Source organism: Setaria viridis, chromosome 8, assembly GCF_005286985.2.
Source record: "Setaria viridis chromosome 8, Setaria_viridis_v4.0, whole genome shotgun sequence".
In the NCBI taxonomy this organism is placed as follows: Eukaryota; Viridiplantae; Streptophyta; class Magnoliopsida; order Poales; family Poaceae; genus Setaria; species Setaria viridis.
Genome location: NC_048270.2, coordinates 37,441,650 through 37,462,409, shown reverse-complemented (window position 1 = coordinate 37,462,409; position 20,760 = coordinate 37,441,650). Strand labels below are relative to the sequence as shown.

The 20,760-nt window shown below is 44.4% G+C and overlaps 1 protein-coding gene and 1 long non-coding RNA gene across 4 annotated transcripts; one reads left to right on the top strand and one right to left on the bottom strand.

The window, feature by feature from the left end:
* The first annotated feature begins 1,667 nt into the window (after positions 1-1,667).
* On the top strand, positions 1,668-7,083 carry LOC117834776 (putative disease resistance protein RGA3). Of its 3 annotated transcripts, none has more exons than XM_034714310.2 (6): positions 1,668-1,966; positions 2,070-2,272; positions 2,375-2,562; positions 2,681-2,901; positions 3,351-6,509; positions 6,608-7,083. In XM_034714310.2, exon 5 carries the CDS (start codon positions 3,397-3,399, stop codon positions 6,463-6,465), a length of 3,069 nt encoding a protein of 1,022 aa, XP_034570201.1. In that variant the 5' UTR covers positions 1,668-1,966; positions 2,070-2,272; positions 2,375-2,562; positions 2,681-2,901; positions 3,351-3,396; the 3' UTR covers positions 6,466-6,509; positions 6,608-7,083. The 3 variants fall into 3 exon arrangements, with proteins under 3 accessions (XP_034570201.1, XP_034570200.1, XP_034570202.1); XM_034714309.2 differs by having other exon boundaries at positions 1,669-1,966; positions 6,648-7,083; XM_034714311.2 differs by having other exon boundaries at positions 1,669-1,966; positions 2,357-2,562; positions 6,648-7,083.
* Positions 7,084-12,341: 5,258 nt separating this feature from the next.
* LOC140223605 (uncharacterized) lies at positions 12,342-13,099 on the bottom strand. Its single transcript, XR_011898955.1, has 2 exons — positions 12,812-13,099; positions 12,342-12,708 (listed from the first exon to the last, which is right to left on the bottom strand). It is a non-coding gene; the product is annotated as an uncharacterized lncRNA (long non-coding RNA).
* Positions 13,100-20,760: the final 7,661 nt, after the last annotated feature.

Here is a 20,760-nt window from a genome sequence, read left to right as displayed (position 1 = left end):
GATTCCCACAGGATTGCGGGCAAGAATATGACCCAAACCCAACCATTGTGCAGACTGTTGACAGTTACACACACGGTTTTCGAGTGACGTTGATTTTTCTCCCAAACTAGACGTTAACTGTGCTTGTATATGTTAGGATCAAGCTTGATACCTTTCCACTCGGAATCCTTAAGGAATGTTGGAAATGCACCATTTTCAACTGACGGTTAGGACTGGAACCCGGTATAAACTTCTTGAGAGTTGATACTTGATAAGGTAGTAAGACGGGTGCAGTGTAAAAGAACTTAACTTTGTTTCCGCGAGGATGGTGCATTCGTAACGCAAAGCAATGCAACTTGCGAGTACTGTGCCATGCCTGCAACTGGTTACGGTGGAATGCGTCTTCAATTTCGCCACCGAACTTCCACAGGAAAGCGATCGATGAGAGGGAGATGGGCCCTTGGGGTTGGGGGTCGAGCGCAAATTGGCAAGCTGACGGTTCAAGTGGTCAAGTGGGCTGTACTCTATTGTTCGCTTGCCTGACTGCCTGGCAGGGGGTGATCGCAGCAGGCGAACAACTTGCCCGTGGGCATGCCAGGAAATTTGGTGCGGGTCGTACGTTGTAATAATTGCTGAAAGACACTGTTCTCTGGAGTTTTATGCAAACACGATCATGTGCAAATCGAACGGCTTATATAACACATGCAAATCGAACGGCTTATATATGAGTGGATGAAAATTACTGACGGTAAAAGACATCGAAACTATGAAAAAACTTGCGCCAGTGATGTGGATTCAGAACTAAACGACGAGGGTCTTGGGCTCTTGGCCATCGTCCCTGATATTTGCATTCATGCACAGGGATTTCATGGCCACCATTTTTTTTGGAATATACAATGTGATCATATTTGGATATGAGGTGCTAAACTTTAACAGTGTCACATCGGATGTTCGGATACTAATTAGGAGGACTAAACATGAGCTAATTATAAAACTAATTGCAGAACCCTGTGCTAATTCGCGAGACGAATCTATTAAGCCTAATTAATCCATCATTAGCAAATGGTTACTGTAGCACCACATTGTCAAATCATGGACTAATTAGGCTTAATAGATTCGTCTCGCGAATTATACTCCATCTGTGCAATTAGTTTTATAATTAGCCTATGTTTAATACTCCTAATTAGCATCCAAACATCCGATGTGACAGGTGTTAAACTTTAACAGGGTGTTCCTTAAACAAAACCGAAGCACATGGTTCCACATGAACTATTTACTGATCTAGGCAGATTGGCCGTTCACACCACCGAGGCCATTATCTAATCTTAGAGATCCAAAGCCTTACAACTGATGCTAAACTGGTTCCGTATCTTGCATGTGACAATATTTACTGATATGATCAACTAATCCTATGATTACTAAATGCACTTATTGGTCCTGTACATTAATTCTACCCAGTAGTTATCTTGAATCGATGTCCATAACCACAAGCAGCCCAGCCTATCGGAAGCTTGCAGGCTTCTTCCACAATATTCAAACGCCCCAACATGTATAGCCTATGGATACACGCAACATCAAGCTATAAAAAAATCATAAAACAAGTGGATGGGGTTGATATATTGGATTAGTTAAGAAATTGCATTTGTTTGTCAATCACCTTCCACACTCGATAGCGATGGCCATACCACAGACCTAGCTTGACCTTGTGTCTGGGCATGGAGAATAGGCAGAATTCATACCCTTGTTAGGTGTACAGTTGCATGGGCCACGAACGATAGGGTTCCAAGGTGACCTCTTCTACTAGCTCTCCAGTCTATTATTGCCTTCCATCCTATCCCAACCCATGCAGCAAGCCGTGAACACAGCCAGGGCCGTGCTGGAAAAATACAGGCACTGTGCTAAGCTCTAAGGAGCCTTTTGCTAAAAGTGCTCTCCAGTTTCCATTTACACCTCCGCTGTTGCATCCTTTCGCCCTGCTCTTCTCAAGGTATGTTCTTGGATATGTAAAGTTTCCTGGCCTCCGCTTAGTAAAGAGGGTTTTCAGATTTTTTTTCCTTCGTGCCTTTCATAACACTTTTCTCTTCATGCAGAGATAGCAGAAGCTTTGATGCTGGACAAGGTGCCCACTCCTGTTGGACCACTGTTTCAAGAGATCCTGTTGGGAGAAAAACACAATTTGCATTTAGACATATCGACTCGACCTCGTATGCAGCACTTTAATCAGTGACTTACCAGTTGTTCCATGTTCAGCTACTGTTTCTAGTTCTATTAGCTGTGAAAATTTTGAGTTACGGTAATTCTTCTTGTCAATTACTACCTGCTAAGCCTAGTCGTGCTGATCAACAGGGCTGTCAATTAACCTTCTAAACTTTTCTAGTGTCTCCACTTTTTGCAGGAGTTAACGTGTGCTCTGTTGGTTTTCGGTGATTGTGTGGTAGTCCACTTGTTTTCTGCCAGAGAAATCATTTTCTCGATGCTCAAGTGATGCTGATAAGAGGAGGAACAGAGAGGATGCTTCAGTAGGAACAGCTCCTTGCGTTTTCATCCTCCTCCTCTGTCTCTGCATCATATCCTTTCAGTTTGGTAAGCTCGAATAAAACAGTTAGTCCATAACAATTCAGATTTCATAATCTTTCTCCTCCTAGTTCATGCCTGATTTGCATTTGTTGATTATGCACCACTTCATTTTTCTTTGTGTCAGAGAGATGATTGAAGAGTGAAGAGATTCCGTGCGGAACCCTGTGGATACTCCTTCCGCCTGCTGATTAGTAGCAGAAAAGTGTAGTTGCTCCTTCAGCTGCACAATTCATGTGACACGAGGAAGATGAAGCTTTTAGCCAGGAAGTGATGGCTCTCCAGTTTCCAGCTACCCCTCTGCTGATTTGCGTCCTTTAGCTCTGGTTTGCTCTGCCTCTGCTCAGGGTATGTTTTTTGCTCTGCTCATGGTTTGCATCATCATTACCATAAGTATGCTCATGGTGAATCAAACAATCATTGTAGAGGTTTCTTTTGCATGATACCAAATATTGTCCCAATTTATTACATCATTTTAAAGCACAAAATAAAAGGACAGAATGCTAACTCTTTATACCTCATACCTCATTGTACTACTCATTTTTGTTAAAGAACATTATGTACCTAGTTTATTAGTTCATGATCTATATGGAATAGCATTGTGCATACTGAAAATACAAAGCAAAGCAATACTAATAAGGTGGCCCAGCATCCAGGATATTTATTAACCTACATGCCATGTGAATCTTACAATACAAATCAATACTATTATATGTTAATATTTTTCAAAACACAATTCAATTTTGAAAACTGTCATTTTTTAGACCAAGTTAACACATTTGCACATTCATTGCCAGCTGCAACTCGTTCAGTGGATCTCCCTCAACGTCTTTGCATTGTAACATGGCAACCATACTAGAACCTTTTGTTGGATCATGTGTTAAGAAGTTGCAGGAGATAGTTACAGAGGAGGCCATACTAATTTTAGGTGTAAAAGATGAGCTCACAGAACTGCAGAGAAGGATGGAGAGAATACATAACTTTCTTAATGACGCAGAGCAATGGAGCTCAAAAGAATCAGATCATAATAATTGTCTTGGTCAGCTAAGAGATGCTATGTATGACGGTGATGATATTATCGACTTGGCTAGATCTAAAGGAAGCAAGCTATTACCAGATCATTCTCTGTCATTATCAAGCAAATCGAATACATGCAGTGGCCTTTCCCTCTTCTCTTGCTTTTCTAATATCCAGACGCGTCATCATGTTGCTGTCAAGATTACAAGCCTAAACAAAAGAATAGACAATATTTTAAAGGATAAAGTAATTTCATCTGTCCCAAATATACAACCTACTAGAAAAGATTTAGAACCGAAACTGAGAAAAACTTCCAACCTTGTTGAACCCTACCTTGTGGGTAAGGAGGTCATGAATGCTACAAGAAAACTAGTGGATTTGCTACTCGAACATAAGGACAAGAGGTCTTACAAGCTTGCTATTGTTGGAACAGGAGGAGTTGGTAAGACAACACTAGCACAGAAAATATACAACGATCAAAAAATAAAAGGGTGCTTCAACAAACAAGCATGGGTTTGTGTCTCAAAAGATTACTCTGAAATTACTATTCTAAAGGAGATTCTTCGAAAAATTGAAGTACAATACATGCAAGATGAGTCAATTGATGAGCTCCAAAGCAAGCTGAAATTAGCAATCAATGAGAAGAGTTTTTTTCTTGTGTTGGATGATATCTGGGATTCTCATACATGGGCAAATCTATTGAAGATCCCAATGCATACTGCAGCTACAGGGATAATTCTATTGACATCTCGACTTGACACTGTTGCTGTAGAAATTGGAGTGGACTATACACACCGAGTTGATTTAATGTCAGTGGACGTAGGATGTGAGTTACTTTGGAAGAGCATGGACATCAAGGAAGAAAAGGTAGTAGAAAATCTGCGAGAATTAGGGAAAGATATTGTTCGCAGATGTGGTTGTCTTCCTCTTGGAATTAAGGTTATTGCAAGAGTTTTGGCAAGCAAAGATCAAACTGAGAATGAATGGAAGAAGATTTTAAGAAAAGATGCTTCATCCATGAGCAAACTTCACAGTGAAGTAACAAGTGCTTTATATCTAAGCTATGAAGATCTACCACACTGTTTAAAGCAGTGTTTTGTGTATTGTGCTATGTTTCCTGAAGATTCAGTTATTTTCCGTGATGATATTGTGAGGATGTGGGTGGCTGAAGGGTTCATAGATCAGCAAGATGGCCAACTACTAGAAGATACAGCTAAAGAATACTACTATGAGTTGATATATCGAAATCTCCTCGAACCAGATTATTCAATGGCTGATCTTAGTAAATGCAGAATGCATGATCTACTAAGGCAGCTTGCTTGTCATTTATCTAGAGAGGAATGTTTTGTTGGTGACCCAGAATCAGGAACAGTTAGTGTTATGAGTAAATTTAGACGTATTTTAGTTGTCCCTGTGAAGGATATGGTGGTGTTACCTAGCATAGATAAGGAGCAGTATAAAGTGAGAACTCTGAGGATATCATATGAAAATTCATCAAGAGTTGATAGTACAATATTTACAAAACTTCAATGTATTCGAGTTTTGGATTTGACTGGCTCCGTTATACAAGGTATTCCAGATTGTATTCGAAGATTAATTCATCTACGATTACTTGATCTTGATGGAACTGACATATCTAGTCTTCCTGAGTCCATTTGTTGTCTCATAAACCTTCAGATACTGAACTTGAATAGCTGTGTTGCATTGTATAGTCTCCCTCTAGGAATAACTCGGTTATGTAACCTGAGACGCCTTGGTCTTGCTAGATCACCAATAAATCAGGTTCCAAAAGGGATAGCTAAACTGAAGTTCCTCAATGATTTAGAAGGATTTCCAGTTGGTGGTGGCAGTGATAATAGTGCTACAACGCAAGATGGATGGAATCTAGACGAGCTGGGTCCTCTTTCACAGCTGAGGAATCTTCATATCATTAAGTTGGAAAGAGCATCTCCTTACAGTACCGATTCATTGTTACTAGACAAAAAGTTTCTCAAAGAATTAGATTTATGTTGTACAGATCGTACAGATGATCCATATTGTGAAGAGGATGTAATCAATATTGAGAGGACTTTTGAGAAGCTAATCCCTCCACGGGGCATTGAAGATATAAGGATTGCAAATTTTTTTGGTCCAAGATTTCCTACCTGGCTAGATACTGCTACCTATTTTCCATCACTGAAATACTTGGTTCTCCAGGGTTGCAAATCTTGTGTGCATCTTCCGGCAATCGGGCAGCTCCCCAACTTGAAATTTCTGAGAATCGAGGAAGCCACTGCAGTTACCAAATTTGGATCTGAATTTATTGGCTGTGGGGTGAGTAATCACGGATCTGCAGAGGCAGTTGCTTTCCCTAAGCTTGAAACGTTGATCATCAAGGATATGCCCAACTGGGAGGAGTGGACCTTTGTAGTTGAAGAAGAAGAATCAACAGCAGCAGGTAAGGAAGGTGGAGAGGATGGAGCTGCCGCCAAGCAAAAGGGGGAAGCCCCACCTCCAAGGATGCAGCTGCTGCCTCGTTTGAAGACGTTGCAACTTTTGAACAGCCCCAAGCTGAGAGCTCTTCCACGACAGCTTGCACAGGAGGCCACAAGCTTGAAGGAGCTCAGCTTAAGCTTCATGGACAATATTAAGGTTGTGGAGGACCTTATGTTTCTCTCTGGTTTCCTTGTAATTTCGTCTTGTGAAAGCCTGGAGAGGGTGTCGAATCTACCGCAAGCAAGAGAGCTGCGTGTGGGGGGCTCTCCATGCTTGACGTGTATTGAGAAGTTGGACAACCTGCAGCTGCTGGGTCTGCACGAGAGTATGCAAGAGGTCTCCTCACTGTGGCTGCCTGGGCTCCAACAGCAGTGCAGACAAGTTCATGGTGAAGATTTGGATGTCTATAATTGGACATGAGATGGCATACAATTTTCACAACAATATGGCTACTAAGATGCAAGGTGAGGACAGGCTCAGTATTTGAATTTGGTTGCAGTTTAGGTCTCCCCTGCCTTCAGTTTTGTCCCCTGTTCTTCTTTCCCTTTTTCTTTTATCACAGGTCATTGACTACCTGTATTCGTGATGTTGCATGAGGGCAGGACACGCTACAGTACGCTTTATGCAAACCAGGATTGTGGAGACGAATATAATGTTCCTTGTCGTGGAGGACCTCCCGTTAGTAGAGAAGTTCTTAATCGTTGGGTGCGAAAGCCTGAAGATGGTCTTGAATCTTCCCAAGGTGCGACAGCCGTGGGTAAGTTGTTGTCCAAGTTTAAGGCGTGTGGAGGAGTTGGACAGTTTGGAGCAGCTGTGGCTGGACGTGGATATGAAGGTGGGTGCCTGGGCTTAAACACCAACGCCAACAACACCATGGCTTGTTTAATCTTGTTCAAGTGTTTGGCTATTCTTGTGTGCATGTCTGAACAAAATGTGTGCTACTTTTGAGTTCCTCGATTAATTCATTCTGTATGATGGGCTTGTATTCCTTGTACTTAACTTGTAATCATATCTTGGCTGGTGCCTATGCCGCTGCTCCGTCGTCAGTTTGTCATCTGCTCTTTCACTGTGATGCGATTACAATTTGTGACTAGATTTGCACGAGCAAATTTCGGTTCAAATTCGTGCAGCTAGAGGAGACACGAGTTGTCATTAGTCAATACTTACGTAGCTGTAGTTCTGAGCATCTACTGAAACTCTGTTTTCTTTGTAGCTACTCTGTTTTCTTCGAACCCTGCTTGTGTTGTTTGTGATTTGTGAACTGGTAGCGTGAAGAACTGCAGTCGCAGTATTCAGGTTATTTCGTGACCCTGCATGCTTCCTGCTGCTGTAATGTAAAAGGGATTTGCCACAGTATTCAGGTTATTTCGTGACCCTGCTGCCCGCGGACATTTCCCTCGCACACAGGGTGCTGCGCGGCTCAACGACGCCCTCTGCGGCAAGCCACTCGCCGCCGCAGCACCTGCTCCTGCCGGCAGCAATCGCATAGGCTTCTCCTTCAAGCTGCAAAAGGAACGGAGGAGAAGACTTGTGCGTCTCGGACTGGTTGGGTTACGGTGAATCATTGAGTAGCCAGGAGTAGAGAGAATCGCCAGATTGGGCCATTTCTCCATTGGGCCAGGAGTGGGGAGAGGTGGGATAGTCTGTTTTGGGCTAAATTGCATGCTTCATGAACATGTTATTTTCTGTCTGCTTTGGTTTTCTGAATACATGCATGCACTGAGGCAGGCTCGGTGTAGCGTGTTGATCATTCTTTGAATTGCAGTCGTCCTTGACTCCATCTCATCGTACCAGTCCTGAAAAAGGCTAGTGACAGCAGGACGCAAAGGGCGAGACATAGGACCGTGTAAAAAGAAAATATCTCGACAAAGCAATGTATAGCGTGATGCACTATTAGCATAATTTGCAGCAACAATTTATTATTTTGGGATGTGAATGGATAACGGTAAATTAATGCAATGCTTTTCTAATTTTGTTTAATTTTAGAAAATTTGTAGTATTATCAAGATATTTAGTGTAGTATAATAATTGTTTCCTAAATTGAATTCAAATAATCATATGTTATATTCTGTATGTTGCATTCACACTTCTGCATATAATTTTTGGTTGCTTATTATGATTGTTCCATAATTTATTCAGGATTAACATATCTTTTGCTTCAGCTATCTGAATTTATGCCAATAGGAAAAACCGATCTTGTGCTAAAAATTAAAAAAGAAAAAGAAAAAAGGGGGAAAAAAGAGGGAGAAGACACTAGTTCAGTGGGCTATCAAACCGTCCAACCCATCAAGCCCAACCCATCCAAAATCGATGGGCCACATAAGTGTTGAGTGTAGTACGCCTTCAAATTATATATGTAGTTCATCTTCAATATGTATGTAGTTCACAAGAGGATTGCTAGTACTTTTCCGTGGCCCTTGTAAAAACTTCACTCTGTATATCTGCATCGAGATGGTTCTTGCTGAACCAAGCTATGAATTTGGCTTAATTTTTAGCCCGTCAGCCACGAGGAACATAAAACTCTCATTGGCTTAAACTTCAAATGTACTAAATGAAAAACTGATTTTCCTACTTTTTTTTTGCTCTGTGGCTGGTAGAGAACCTTAAATTGACTTAATTTTCAGTCAATGAGCCTTGAGGAAGCATGAAACCTCATTGTTCATTGGATTGGAAACTGAATAGAGCAGAACATTACTGCTCTACTCCTCATCTCTCCCAAACCCACCCCTGCTCAAATTCTTGTTTTTAAAAAGAAAAATGAAATTGAGAAGGCACTAGTTAATAAGTAGGCCATCAAACTGGCATCACTGGTAGAAAACTTATCTTCCATCCACCCCTTTTATCCCAGTTAATATTTAGCCCCTGACTAAAGATTCACCAATCGGGACTAAAGCTCAACCACTAGCAGGGGCTCACCAACCGAGACTAAAGAGCCTCTTTAGTCCCAGTTGGAAACACCAACTGGGACTAAAGGCTCCCCTTTAATCCCGATTGGTAATTCCAACCGGGAGAAAAGATTTAGTCCCGGTTGGTATTTCCAACCGGGATAAAAGGGGAGCTCCTTTAGTCCCGGTTGCAAAGGTCAGTGCAAAAAAAAAGTCTCGAGGGGTCTTTTGTCCTGGTTGGAAATACCAACCGGGAGAAAAGATTAGTCCCGGTTGGTATTTCCAACCGGGACGAAACACAAGGCCGCGCACGGGTCTCCACGCGCGCACGTCCTTATCTTCTACAAGTCTTTTTCTCCACCACTGCACGCGCAAGTCTTTCCTCTCCTTCCTCCTCCTCTCCAACGCCAAGTCTTTCCTGACCTCCTTCCTCCTCCTCTTCCTTCCTCCTTCCTCCTCCTCTCCGGCGTGGGTGGCCACCCCCTCCCCTGCTACCCCTCCCCATCCCCCTCTGCTTGCCCCTCACTAGGAGTGAGGAGCGGCAGTGGGGCGAGGGCAGGGCTAGCGCACGGGGGAGCTAGGCGGCGGCGTGGGGCGGAGCGAGGCAGACCAGCCGAGGCGTCAGGGTGGCCGGTGGGCGTGCACAGCTTTTTTTTTGAATTTTGTGTTACCAATCGGGACTATAGGGGGCTTTTAGTCCCGGGTGGATGACCCGGGACTAAAGGACCCCTTTTATCTCGATAAATTAGTTTCGAATGAATTTTTGGGAGATTTGACCCCTACCAACTGGAACTAAAGGTCCATTTTCCACCGGTGTATCAAGCCCAGCCCATCCATCCTGGAAAAAAAAGTGAAACAGTAGCCTTTTCACTCGGAAACACACTGTCCAAGCAAAAGTTTTATTCCATGCAAGCACGCCCTCGCATACGTACAGTTGATTGATTGTTGATACATATATAATGGATTACTGATTGATCATCTCGATCGATCGTTTCGTGCAGCGATCGTCTAGCTTTCAGCAGCGAGATCGCCGCCGCCGGAGCTGCAGCAGCAGACGTCCCTTTTGACGTAGCCTCCGGGGTGACTAGTGGCGGATCCAGAATCGGACTCCGCCCCGGGCTAACTAATATAAGGTTTAAAATTTTACTAGCCATACACTATTGGAAATAACATATTTTTTAAATAATATAAATAATTATATAATTCCCTAGATTTCAAGTGTTCAACCAATACACTCCAACAATAAGTAGAACATTAAAGGTAGAAAAGTACTAGATTAAGTTATGATTATGAAATGTTGCAATTGCAAATTAATACTCAAATACTTCCTGCTCAAATCAATGAAAATATGAAATGAAATATTCATTAGTCATTACTTATTTACTTTGCATAGACTAGCAGTCATGGAGCAATTTTTTTTTTCAAAATGGCATACGCCATACCGGCCGGGGCATCAGCAGGCAGTTGCACTGGCTGTCTTGCTGGGTCAAGTTCTTCTCGGGGTGGGCTAATGGGTCTAAAAGGCTTTTTATGCAATTTCTATGAAGGATTTTTTCACTGCGCGTGGGCCTCGCCCCGGGCTGCAGCCCGGGCCCAGATCCGCTCCTGGGGGTAACCTTGGTTCTAGCACCAGGTGTCGCAGTCCGGCGAGACGTACGGCGGGCACACCCGGGGGTTGCACTGCGCCTGGGCCCCCGTCGTCACTACGGGAAACAGACAGTTCGCCGAGTGCCCAGAAAACCCTCGGCGAAATGTTTGCCGAGTGTAACACTCGGCAAACGACACTCGGCAAATTTCTTGACGGCAAACACTGGTTCGCCGAGTGTTTTGTGTCGGGCACTCGGCCAAGACTTTGCCGAGTGCCCAGAAAACACTCGGCGAACAATTATTGAAAAAAATAAAAAAAATCATCTCCACCGCCACCACCTGCTCCTGCTCCGCCGCCGCCGCCACCGCCGCCGCCACCTGCTCCGCCGCCGCCGCCGCCGCCGCCGTCATCCACACCGCCGCCAGCCACCGCCGCGGATGGCCCAGAAGAGGTCCTTCCCCATGGTGCTCCTGTTCAGCAGCCTCCCCTCGGCATCTACCACGACGGCGTCGAGGACGTTGTCGGCGGAGAGGCCGTACTTGCGCGACAGGGCGCCGAACCCGCCGCCGCTCAGGTGGCCGCCGACGCCGACGGTGGGGCAGTTGCCCGCGGGGAACCCGAACGTTTGGTTGGCGGCGGCGGCGGCGTAGTAGAGCTCGCCGAGCGTGGCGCCGGACCCGACCCAGGCCTCGGCTCTCTACGCGTCGATGTGGATGGCGCGGAGCTCGCCGAGGTCGAGCACAGCGAAGTGCTCTTGGGGGTCGACGAAGGCGTAGGAGAGGCCCTCGTAGTCGTGGCCGTCGCCACCGCCACCGCCACCACCTGCTCCTGCTCCGCCGCCGCCGCCACCGCCGCCGCCACCTGCTCCGCCGCCGCCACCGCCGCCGCCACCTGCTCCGCCACCGCCACCGCCACCGCCACCACCTGCTCCTGCTCGGGCGGCGGCGGATCCGGGGCCGGGGGCGGCGGGCGACGGCGGATCCGGGGGTGGCGGGGCCGGGGGCGGCGGATCCGGGGGCGGCGGGGCCGGGGGCGGCGGGCGGCGGCGGATCCGGGGCCGGGGGCGTGCGGCGGCGGCGGCAGGAGGCGTGCGGCGGCGGCGGCGGCAGGAGGCATGCAGGAGGCAGGAGGGGAAGAGGCAGGGGAAGAGAGGAGAGACTAGTGGGGGGAGGGGGCCGGGCCGGGGGGGTATTTTAATTTGTTGTGGCCGTCTGTTTGCCGAGTGTCCTACGTGGACACTCGGTAAACGGTTGATTTGCCGAGTGTCCACCATAGGACACTTGGCAAATATTTTTTGAAAAAAATTTAAAAAATATCCAACAGTTTCAAAAAAATACCAAATTTTCACACGAACCAATATAGGTTCTCTACTGACTATACAAAAAGTTTTGTAGTCAAATCGAACTCGACCGTCACTTCGACTCTAAATTTTATCGAATCCTTCTTAAAGTTACTATTCTTCTTCTGAGATGCTTCGGTTCGTAATCATCGTACATGATGAAATGTGCAAAACCTTCTCAATTTTTTTTCCACAGCCTCCACGTATTATATCATCACATCATGGCAAATCTCATAATTTTCAGACTTTGATTGTTTTTTTTACAATTTAAAAATACTACTGCCACACGTTCATGGTCGTGTTTCCTGAACAAGATGTTCGAAATTTCTTTTAATTTCATGGGTCAGGTCTCAAATTGGTCCAAATAACATGAATATCATTTTTCTACTTATTTTATTCCATAATTTGAATCACTTGCAGTTCAAATTTGACTTATACTAAAAATTCCCTTGAAATGCAATTAATTAAATAAATATAGCAAATAAATTCAAAAATATACCAAATTTTAACATGGAGTACCACATGTTGTATGTGGGGAGTAGAAAAAATTTCATGGTGAAAAGAGGAAAAAAAATTATTTTTTTGCCGAGTGTAAAAAAAAACACTAGGCAAACCCCCCTCTTTGCCGAGTGTTTTTTTTGACACTCGGCAAAGAGGGGGCTTTGCCGAGTGTTTTTTATTTGACACTCGGCAAAGCCCCGATTTGCCGAGTGTTTTTTTTTTTGCCGAGTGTTTTTGGCTTGGCACTCGGCAAAGAGCTTGTTTGCCGAGTGTCCCAAAAAAAACACTCGGCAAAAAGAAAACACTCGGTAAATTTAAGGTTTCCCGTAGTGCCACCGCTTCCCTTACACCTGCATTAGACAAGCGATGGTGTCACGTACGTCAAAACTGGCCAGCATCTACCCGGGGATAAAATCAAATGTCGATAATGGAGCCATGGCTAGCTAGCTTCACCGGCAGTAGTGGAGAAGAGGAGGCCGATCATGGCCACCGCGACGACGACGAGGACGACCTTGCAGGCCGCAGAAGGAAACTTGGCTGCCATCGTTTCGGCCTCTCTAGCTAGCTCGAAGCAATGCAAGCTGACGCCGCTCTAGCTCGAACCTCGAATACCTCGAATAACTGTGGTTGTTTTTTTTTCTTTTTTTTGAAAGATGGTCTGTGGTTGTGTTGGTTTCTGCGGTGCAGCCGTGCCAGCGCTTATATACACAATTGGTGACATGCATGATGGTACGCGGGCCGTTTTCTGGCATTCATGGCCCCGGACCAATCTTTTGTTGGGGAATGGAGATGGCAAAACACGTTGTGTCGTCTCGCGTGCATTATTGTGCTGTCGAGTTACTGCTGATCGATGCCTCAAGGGGTTGGTGGTTATGTGCCACTGTCTGTGGCCGAGACCATCATGTGGATGGCTGGAGTTGAAGCCGACCGACCCTAATGCATGCAGACTCCTCGTGCTGCATCAGCTTTGTGGGATGGAGCCATGGAGGTAGTGCCGAGTAACACAGTGGGGGTGCACAGGAGGCGGGATAAATGAAATTGCATGGCGCAAGGCCAGTTGGAGGGGGCCTCACTTTCATGGGACCGGGGAGGGCAAAACTTCCCCACTCAAGAACAAATGCACGCCTGGAGCTCGGAATGGATGAACCGGAGTAGAGGTAAGGTGGCAACAAGTTTCAGCGCCGGTTTGTTATGCGGACTGAACTGAAAATTCATTTCTAGAGGTGGGCCATGCAGAAGAACGGCTCTAAAAATAGGTCCATTTCCACGGCCGGACTGCATTACCGACGAGTCCTAGAAATGCCTATTTCCAATTTCCATGACCGATCATGGGCTCATGGCGCTACCGTGTCGACAACAAGGACGGTGTTTTGCTGGCCACAGAAGGAAGCTTGGCTGCCACATCGTCTCCCGGCAGCCTCCATGGATGCAACTCTCGAATGCTTTGTTGATCTCCATCTTGGTCTGGTTGTTGGTTCCTGTGGTGCCGCCGTGCCAGCGTTTTTCCGGTACTCATGAGAAAAACGTCGGCAAATATAGGACATGCATCGTACGAGCACGCCGGCCGTTTTCTGGCATTATTCATGACGAGGACTTGTCGGGGATGCTGTTGTTCAGTCTCCTTGTGTAGCACATGGAGAACAACACAAGGCCTCCGCGCACCAATCTTTTAATTCTAGGTTAAAAATCGAATGCAAAACACATTGTGTTACTTTAGTTAACCCTGACGATGGAGAACATTCGACTGACTGCTGATGCTGATGGAAGCCGGAAGGGGTTGGTGGTGTATGTGCCACTGTCTGCTGTGGCAAGCTGACTAACTCGTGCATGGTAGCATGGAAGTTGGGAAGAAACCGATGGATGTCGTCCAAGTGTGTGGCTGCAATCTCCATCTGAATTATATCGTATAGTGTTATAACTAGGTTGACAGCATGGACAGACGGCCAATTTTTTTGTTAACTTATGGATTGTTCTCAAAGTATGCGATTAGTATAGGTTAATAGGACATTCACATGATGCTTAGGAAAATACTACCTCCATCCTAGCTTATGGACCAGCTAAGTGGGACCCCGTCTCATTAAATCCGACTAGTTTGTCTCTTCCGCTCAAATCGGCTAACGAAAGTCATTTCACCTCTCTGCTAATAACCTGTCTGATTTTTCCAAGTGTCACTCTTTTGTAGAACCTCAATTGTATTTTCAGCAACGAGATGTTTTCTTTCTCATCAAAGCTCTGAAGTTGATCGAATTAGTTTTCAGACAATTAGCCTTGAGGAATAACATGAAACTTATCATTTATTACTCATCCATCCTAAATTGTAAGTCATTCCAAGAATCTTGGAGAGTCAAAGTATCTCAAGTTTGACCAAATTTATATGATAATATAAGAACATTTATGATGTCATCTAAGTATCATTAGATTCTTCATCAATTATATTTTCATAGTATACCTATTTGATGTCATAAATCTTTATAATTTTCTCTATAATTTTGGTCAAACTTGAGATGTAACACCCAAAATTTTAAAGAATTTAAATTCACTAAAATTTGCTCAATTAGGATGTCATTTAAATTTCTAGCCATTTAAATTCGCATTTTCTCAAATTAAATGAATTCACCATAGGAGTTTACTGTGCAATCATGCTGGTGCATAATTTTTTAGTTGTTTGTGTTTGAATCAAATTTGAAATCTCAAATTCAATTTCCATTTTCAAAATCTTTCTTTTTCTCCTTTCACTTTCTCCTCTTGGGCTGCATTCTTCCTCCTCCTCCTTTTCTTTCAGCCCAGCTCCAACTCCCTGCAGCCCAGCGCCACCACCGTCCCACTCCACTTTTCCCTTGCCGGCCCAGTTCGCTCGCTCGGCCCGTTCCACCGGCCTGCCCAGCGGCACCGGCCTCCCTCCCGTAGAGCTGAAGGGTGGGGCCCACCCGTCGAGGACGGAATCCTCCCCGATCGCGCCCGGACTCCGCCCGCCTCCCGCAACCGCCGCACGTTTTCCCCGCGTGGAAGCTGCCTCCTACCTGAACTCGGCCGCCTATCCGCCCTATATAAGCCCCCCAACCTCAAGCATCCCTCCGCAACGCCCCTAAACCCTAGCAAGCGCCGTGACCCGAGCTCCAGTGCCGCCACGCTCTCTCCACCGCCAAGCACCGCCTCACGGTGTGAGCTGCCAAAACAGGATCACCTTGATTTTCTCATGCTTCTGGTGTTTTCCGCGCGCGAAACCGAGCCCCGGAACGTCGTATCGACCAACTCCGGCAAACCGCCGCCGCTTGCCGCCTGTTCCGCTGCCGCCACGCTGCCGCCAACGATCACGACTGTCGGATCTGGATCCGATGGCCCGCAGTCAATCAACCGGGCTGCGTACCGGCCAACCGCGCCACGCCATTCCTCTTTTGCTTTTAAGCCCTCGCCTTTTCCGCAAATCAACCCGTAGTCCAATCTAGTACAAAAGTAATTGTGTTTTGGTCCTATTTTCTTTCGCTTAAGCCCCTGAGTTTCTCTAAAATCAATCCGCCATCCTAAGTTGCGTTTTTGCGTGTTAAACCTTCAGTTTATATGCATAATTACGTATAAGTCCTCGGTTTTTCGTAATTTAACCCTAGAATTTTTGTTTTCTCGCAGAAAAGCTCCTGGATCTTGTTTTAATCATATCTTTTGCATCTTAACTCCATTTTTTGCGTTCTTTATATCCACGTGTTTGTTTTAAAATGTAGATTAATCTTTCAAGCTTGTTTTCTCTATTTATTATGTTTTGGTGTATTGTTTTATTATTTGTTGCTTGTGTTTGCTTGCATGTGCGCTGTGATGCGTATAGACGTTCAGCAGTTCGAGGGATTTGAAGATCAAGCTTTCGAGGAGCATGAACAGCAAGAGCAAGGCCAAGAAGGCAAGTGGTGTCCTTGATCACTACTTTTCATTCCTATACACCTTTACTGTCTCGTACTCAACAATTATGCTATGCACATGTTAAGATTAAATTGATGGGTCCCAATTAAGGTTCACCTAGCTTCAATTTACCTTTGCCTTGACCAACTGGGTTTATTTTTATGCTGGGTAGCTCATGCTTAGTGCTTACTTGGGATATGGTGGTTAAACTGAACTCAATGATTAATCTTGCTTTATTTTTGTTATACCTTTCATTAGTACAAGATCATAAACGTTTAATCGGAACATGGAGAACCACCCAGGAAACAGTGCTACCACAAGACTAAATGGCTCTGGTCTTGGATGAATAATTAGAAACTCTAGTTCGAAGCGGTCTTACCGAAAGGGCAAGAGGGAGAGATAGTAGTTGGTGTATAGCACTCGCTCTCTTGGGAAGTGGGCTTTGCTAAGACACTATACCACTAGGGGACCATTATGCACTGCGCTGATCATGAAACCTTAGCGGACTACTTCTTATTAGGGAATCTTTGTAAAGGCCTCGTAACGTCCCTATGCAATCACACCTTGGAAGTGTGGTACGGTGCCTTGCAAACACCGCATGGTTGGATCAAAAGTTCTTTTGAACTTTTACGCGACTTGTGGGTAAAGATGTGCGACATCTGCAGAGTGTAAAACTGATCGATCAGCCATGCTCACGGTTAGGAGCAGCCTGGACCCTCACATGATAACACTATCAAAAGATGGACTTAAATTGTTGTCATTTCATGCATATGTTGTTTACTTTATTTATGCTCTTGTTTAATTTTGGGTGGTATAAACTTACACTTAGTAAATTGCTAATAAAATTTGACTAGCTTACACTATTCCCCACTTAAAAGGTCTCCCTACGATGCTACCAGTGTGAGATATGAATTCCTCTTGCCCTCTCGCCAAACCACATGAAAGGAAATTTTGAATTGCTTTCTTTCTGAACATACTTGAGATATTAGAGAAAACTGAAGTGAGTGGAAGAACATAGCCATGGAGAAGCGAGTGGAAGGACATATCAGCAGCTATTGAGAACTTGAGATTCGACAGGCAGATAGCTATAAACCGGGCGCCATCAATTCCTGACAAAACTCCAGCAGCCATGATGATTCGATAGATCACTGACATCTGCCAGATGCATGAGCTCCAGAAGATGACACCAGATCAACTCTACTGTCATGAATGTCAGAAGTAGGCCTTACCATCAAGGAAATGTTTTACCTGTTGTCCCAAACAGTTTTCAATGAAATCGCTTCATGCTGTGTTCAATGGGTACCTTTGAACATAAATCTGGAGCAAGAATGAACAAACGTTTAAATAGGTAAATTAATGAGTACTGCATGTCATGGCTGTCAGGGGAAAAAACTGAGGCAGAATGAAAACTTAGTTAAGATTATTGTCAAGGATACGGAGAGATCTTTTGTGATAAAACGACAAGAACAACTATAATGCTTAAATCCATCACATCTATAAAATAAAAACATTTCTAGAGACGCCACATTGTTTCCAGCGTCAGTCGCACTTTGGAAGCAACGCTGGCTAACCCCCACCTCATCGATAATGAATTGAGGTGTGTGGAGGAACCAATCACTATAATGAAGAGACCGATTTTGCCGTGACATAGTTACGTTAATCCCAATGTTTGAGATGATAATGTAGACTATTCACTATATGGAATCCATATGTAGACTACGCTGTGACGTAATTGACTACAACTCGATTGTATGTTACTATAATACAATGGTGAGTTACCACAATACAGATTGAAACAATCACTTTTTTCAAAGCGGATCGATTACAAATGACAATACAGATTCAATACTTGTAATATAACATGACACTATTTCACGTTGCTGAATATGACACAAAGTGCTTGCTTCCACATTCTTGAACTCGATTATATGTTGCTTGCTTTCCCTAGCTCCAACTGAATCTGATCATGCAGGTAGGCACCAGGACGGTGGAGAGAAGGCACAAGGGAGCTGGAGCACTATCAATCAGTGCTGAGTAGGCTGCTATCTAAAGTAGGTGCACAGATGCTACCCGGAGATTCCCACGAGGCATCATCACCTGTAGTCATTTAAAAAGAAGAACAGAACAAATAATATGATCATTTAGCAAGCCTGAAAGCCTGGAACTGTACATATTGAATTAAAAACAGGCATGCTGGAAAGAGCCACAATTATGTCCAAATTTATAATATGACAGCTGAGAACTGGAGATACTAAGGAAACAAATTATGGTAATTATGACTGCGGTAACAAAATTACCAGAGACAGAGCTCTGGCTTGCCACTGACATAGTGATAAGAGATAAGCATTATTTCTGTGTAATGTGAATACACTAATCCATTGATAATAAGTGGACTGGAACTATAAGGAAATTAGCTAGCAGGAAATTGTTAGTCGGAAACAAGTTAGTTGAGTGGCAGTACGGATAAATAGACGGTAGGTTATGTGTTTATTTTGATGCAAATAATCAGCCATGTAGATAAACATCAAGACCTGTGTGCCCCAACTCCAGCAAGAACCTTCTTATATTTTCAATACATGTTGAACTAACGCATGCAAACTATGGTAAATGTTCAGGCAGTTACGAGGATCCATCAGGAGGGCGAGTTACCACATTTCAGTGTCAAGAATTTTGTAAATTGTTATGTGACTTTTATGCCCTTGTACGTGGTTAATCTTTTATGAGAATTTTATAAACAACTCACTAGAATCTGTCCTTTATGAGATTTACTAGAATCCATGGCTGGTTATAACCTTGTAAATCCAACAACCATGACTTACCAGAATCTGTTAACAGGGAATTTTGTAACTGATTTATTAGAATATTTGCCCCTTGTCTGCAATTTACTATAACCTTGTACTTTAGTCAGCTGACTTATGATTTATTGAGATCTTACCACCTCAAAATTTTAAATATGATAGATGAATTCTGAAATACACACAATACATTGTCAAAATACTGTGAAGGGCCAATGACGGTCGATTATAAGAGTGATCAATCATTCAAAAATAAATCCGGTGCCTATAATCTATGCAGCCTGGTACCTGGCCGTAATTAAAATAAATGGAATCAAATAAACCTATGCAGCCTGGTGCATGAATGTATATGAAACCATGGACGCAATGCAAGGTGCGCTATCTGAATATCCGAATAAATTAAAGAAAACAATCAGAAGTATCCATGCTACAGCACATATGCCAAATGCACCAGGCTAATCAGACCATTAAAAACGCTAAAAAACATGGAGGTGCATAAAACAAATAATCGTAATCCATATGCTATCACCTCCAGATTGAACGAGAGAGCCACAATTTCCCGGATGCTTGCCTCATGGTCTACTCCACTGGTTTGGATGGGGAAGGGTGGGTCACCCAATCGTCAACAACTCACAAGCTCAATTGCAGAATAGATCTCCAAGAATAAATCCGGTTCAATGTTCAAGAATGGTGAGAAATAGTAAATAATCTCTATGGGATGGTGAAGACTCACCAACAAAAACGATGCCTGTTTGAACTTTTCATCTGCACGCAGTAAGAAAAATTGGGGATTTGTTATAATTTTTGGGGCACGGAACTGAGGAATCAAATGAAGCTAAGAAGATTTTACCCATCCCGCCGCACCACCACGCCGAGGTCGAGGTTGTGTCGACCACGCCGACGAGCAGGTTTGGTCTCCGTGGAATCAATGCCTCCCGTGCGCAGATCTGGTTGGGGTCTCTTCATGGCTTACCGCTAGGATCTCACGACAGGCCCGGCCACTCCAGATGAGGTCGCCGGTGCCAGAGGGTGCTGCCGTTGAGAAGAGGGAAGGGGCCGCAGCCATGCCGTTGTCGGGCTGCTGCCGCCACACCTAGAGATCCATGGTTGCCAGAGCAGCTTCATGAGTTTATGATGCTCAATCATGTATTACTACTTGGGGCGATGCGCATATAAAAGGTCCTAGACAGAGGAAGATATAACTCAGGGAGTCACGGATAACACATTATTCATGGAGGTTCCAAGAGCAGATTATATTGTTCATGATGCTCAACATGTATTTCTACTTGCGGCCATGCGCATATAGAAAAGGATCTCACAGAAAGAGCTAGCTGTGCAAGGAATAAAGAAAGGAGAGAGACAGTATTCAGGCCTACACAACTTCGGTTCCAGTTTCACATAGAGACAGTGGAGAGATCCAAAGCCAAAATGCTGGCACTTCTATTACTTCCAGGAGCTCCACACTGTATTTGTGCATGTAGGCTATAGCTGAAACTTGAATGATGCAGAGAATCTGCCAAGGAGAGTAGAGAAGGACAATCCTCCTTCTCAACAAAAAATGGCCAAGATAGTAGGTCATTTCTTCCCATAACTGTGACGTGTGTTGTATCCACAGAATACATATACAAACTCACTGATTCTTGTCGATATCGTTTAGCATTTTTTATTTTGATATGCGATGATCTCCAGACAATAGACGAACACCCAGATTTCTCACCG

Coding starts and splice junctions, on each gene's coding strand:
- LOC117834776 (XM_034714310.2), top strand. CDS start 3,397: ATGGCAACCATACTAGAACCTTTTGTTGGATCATGTGTTAAGAAGTTG.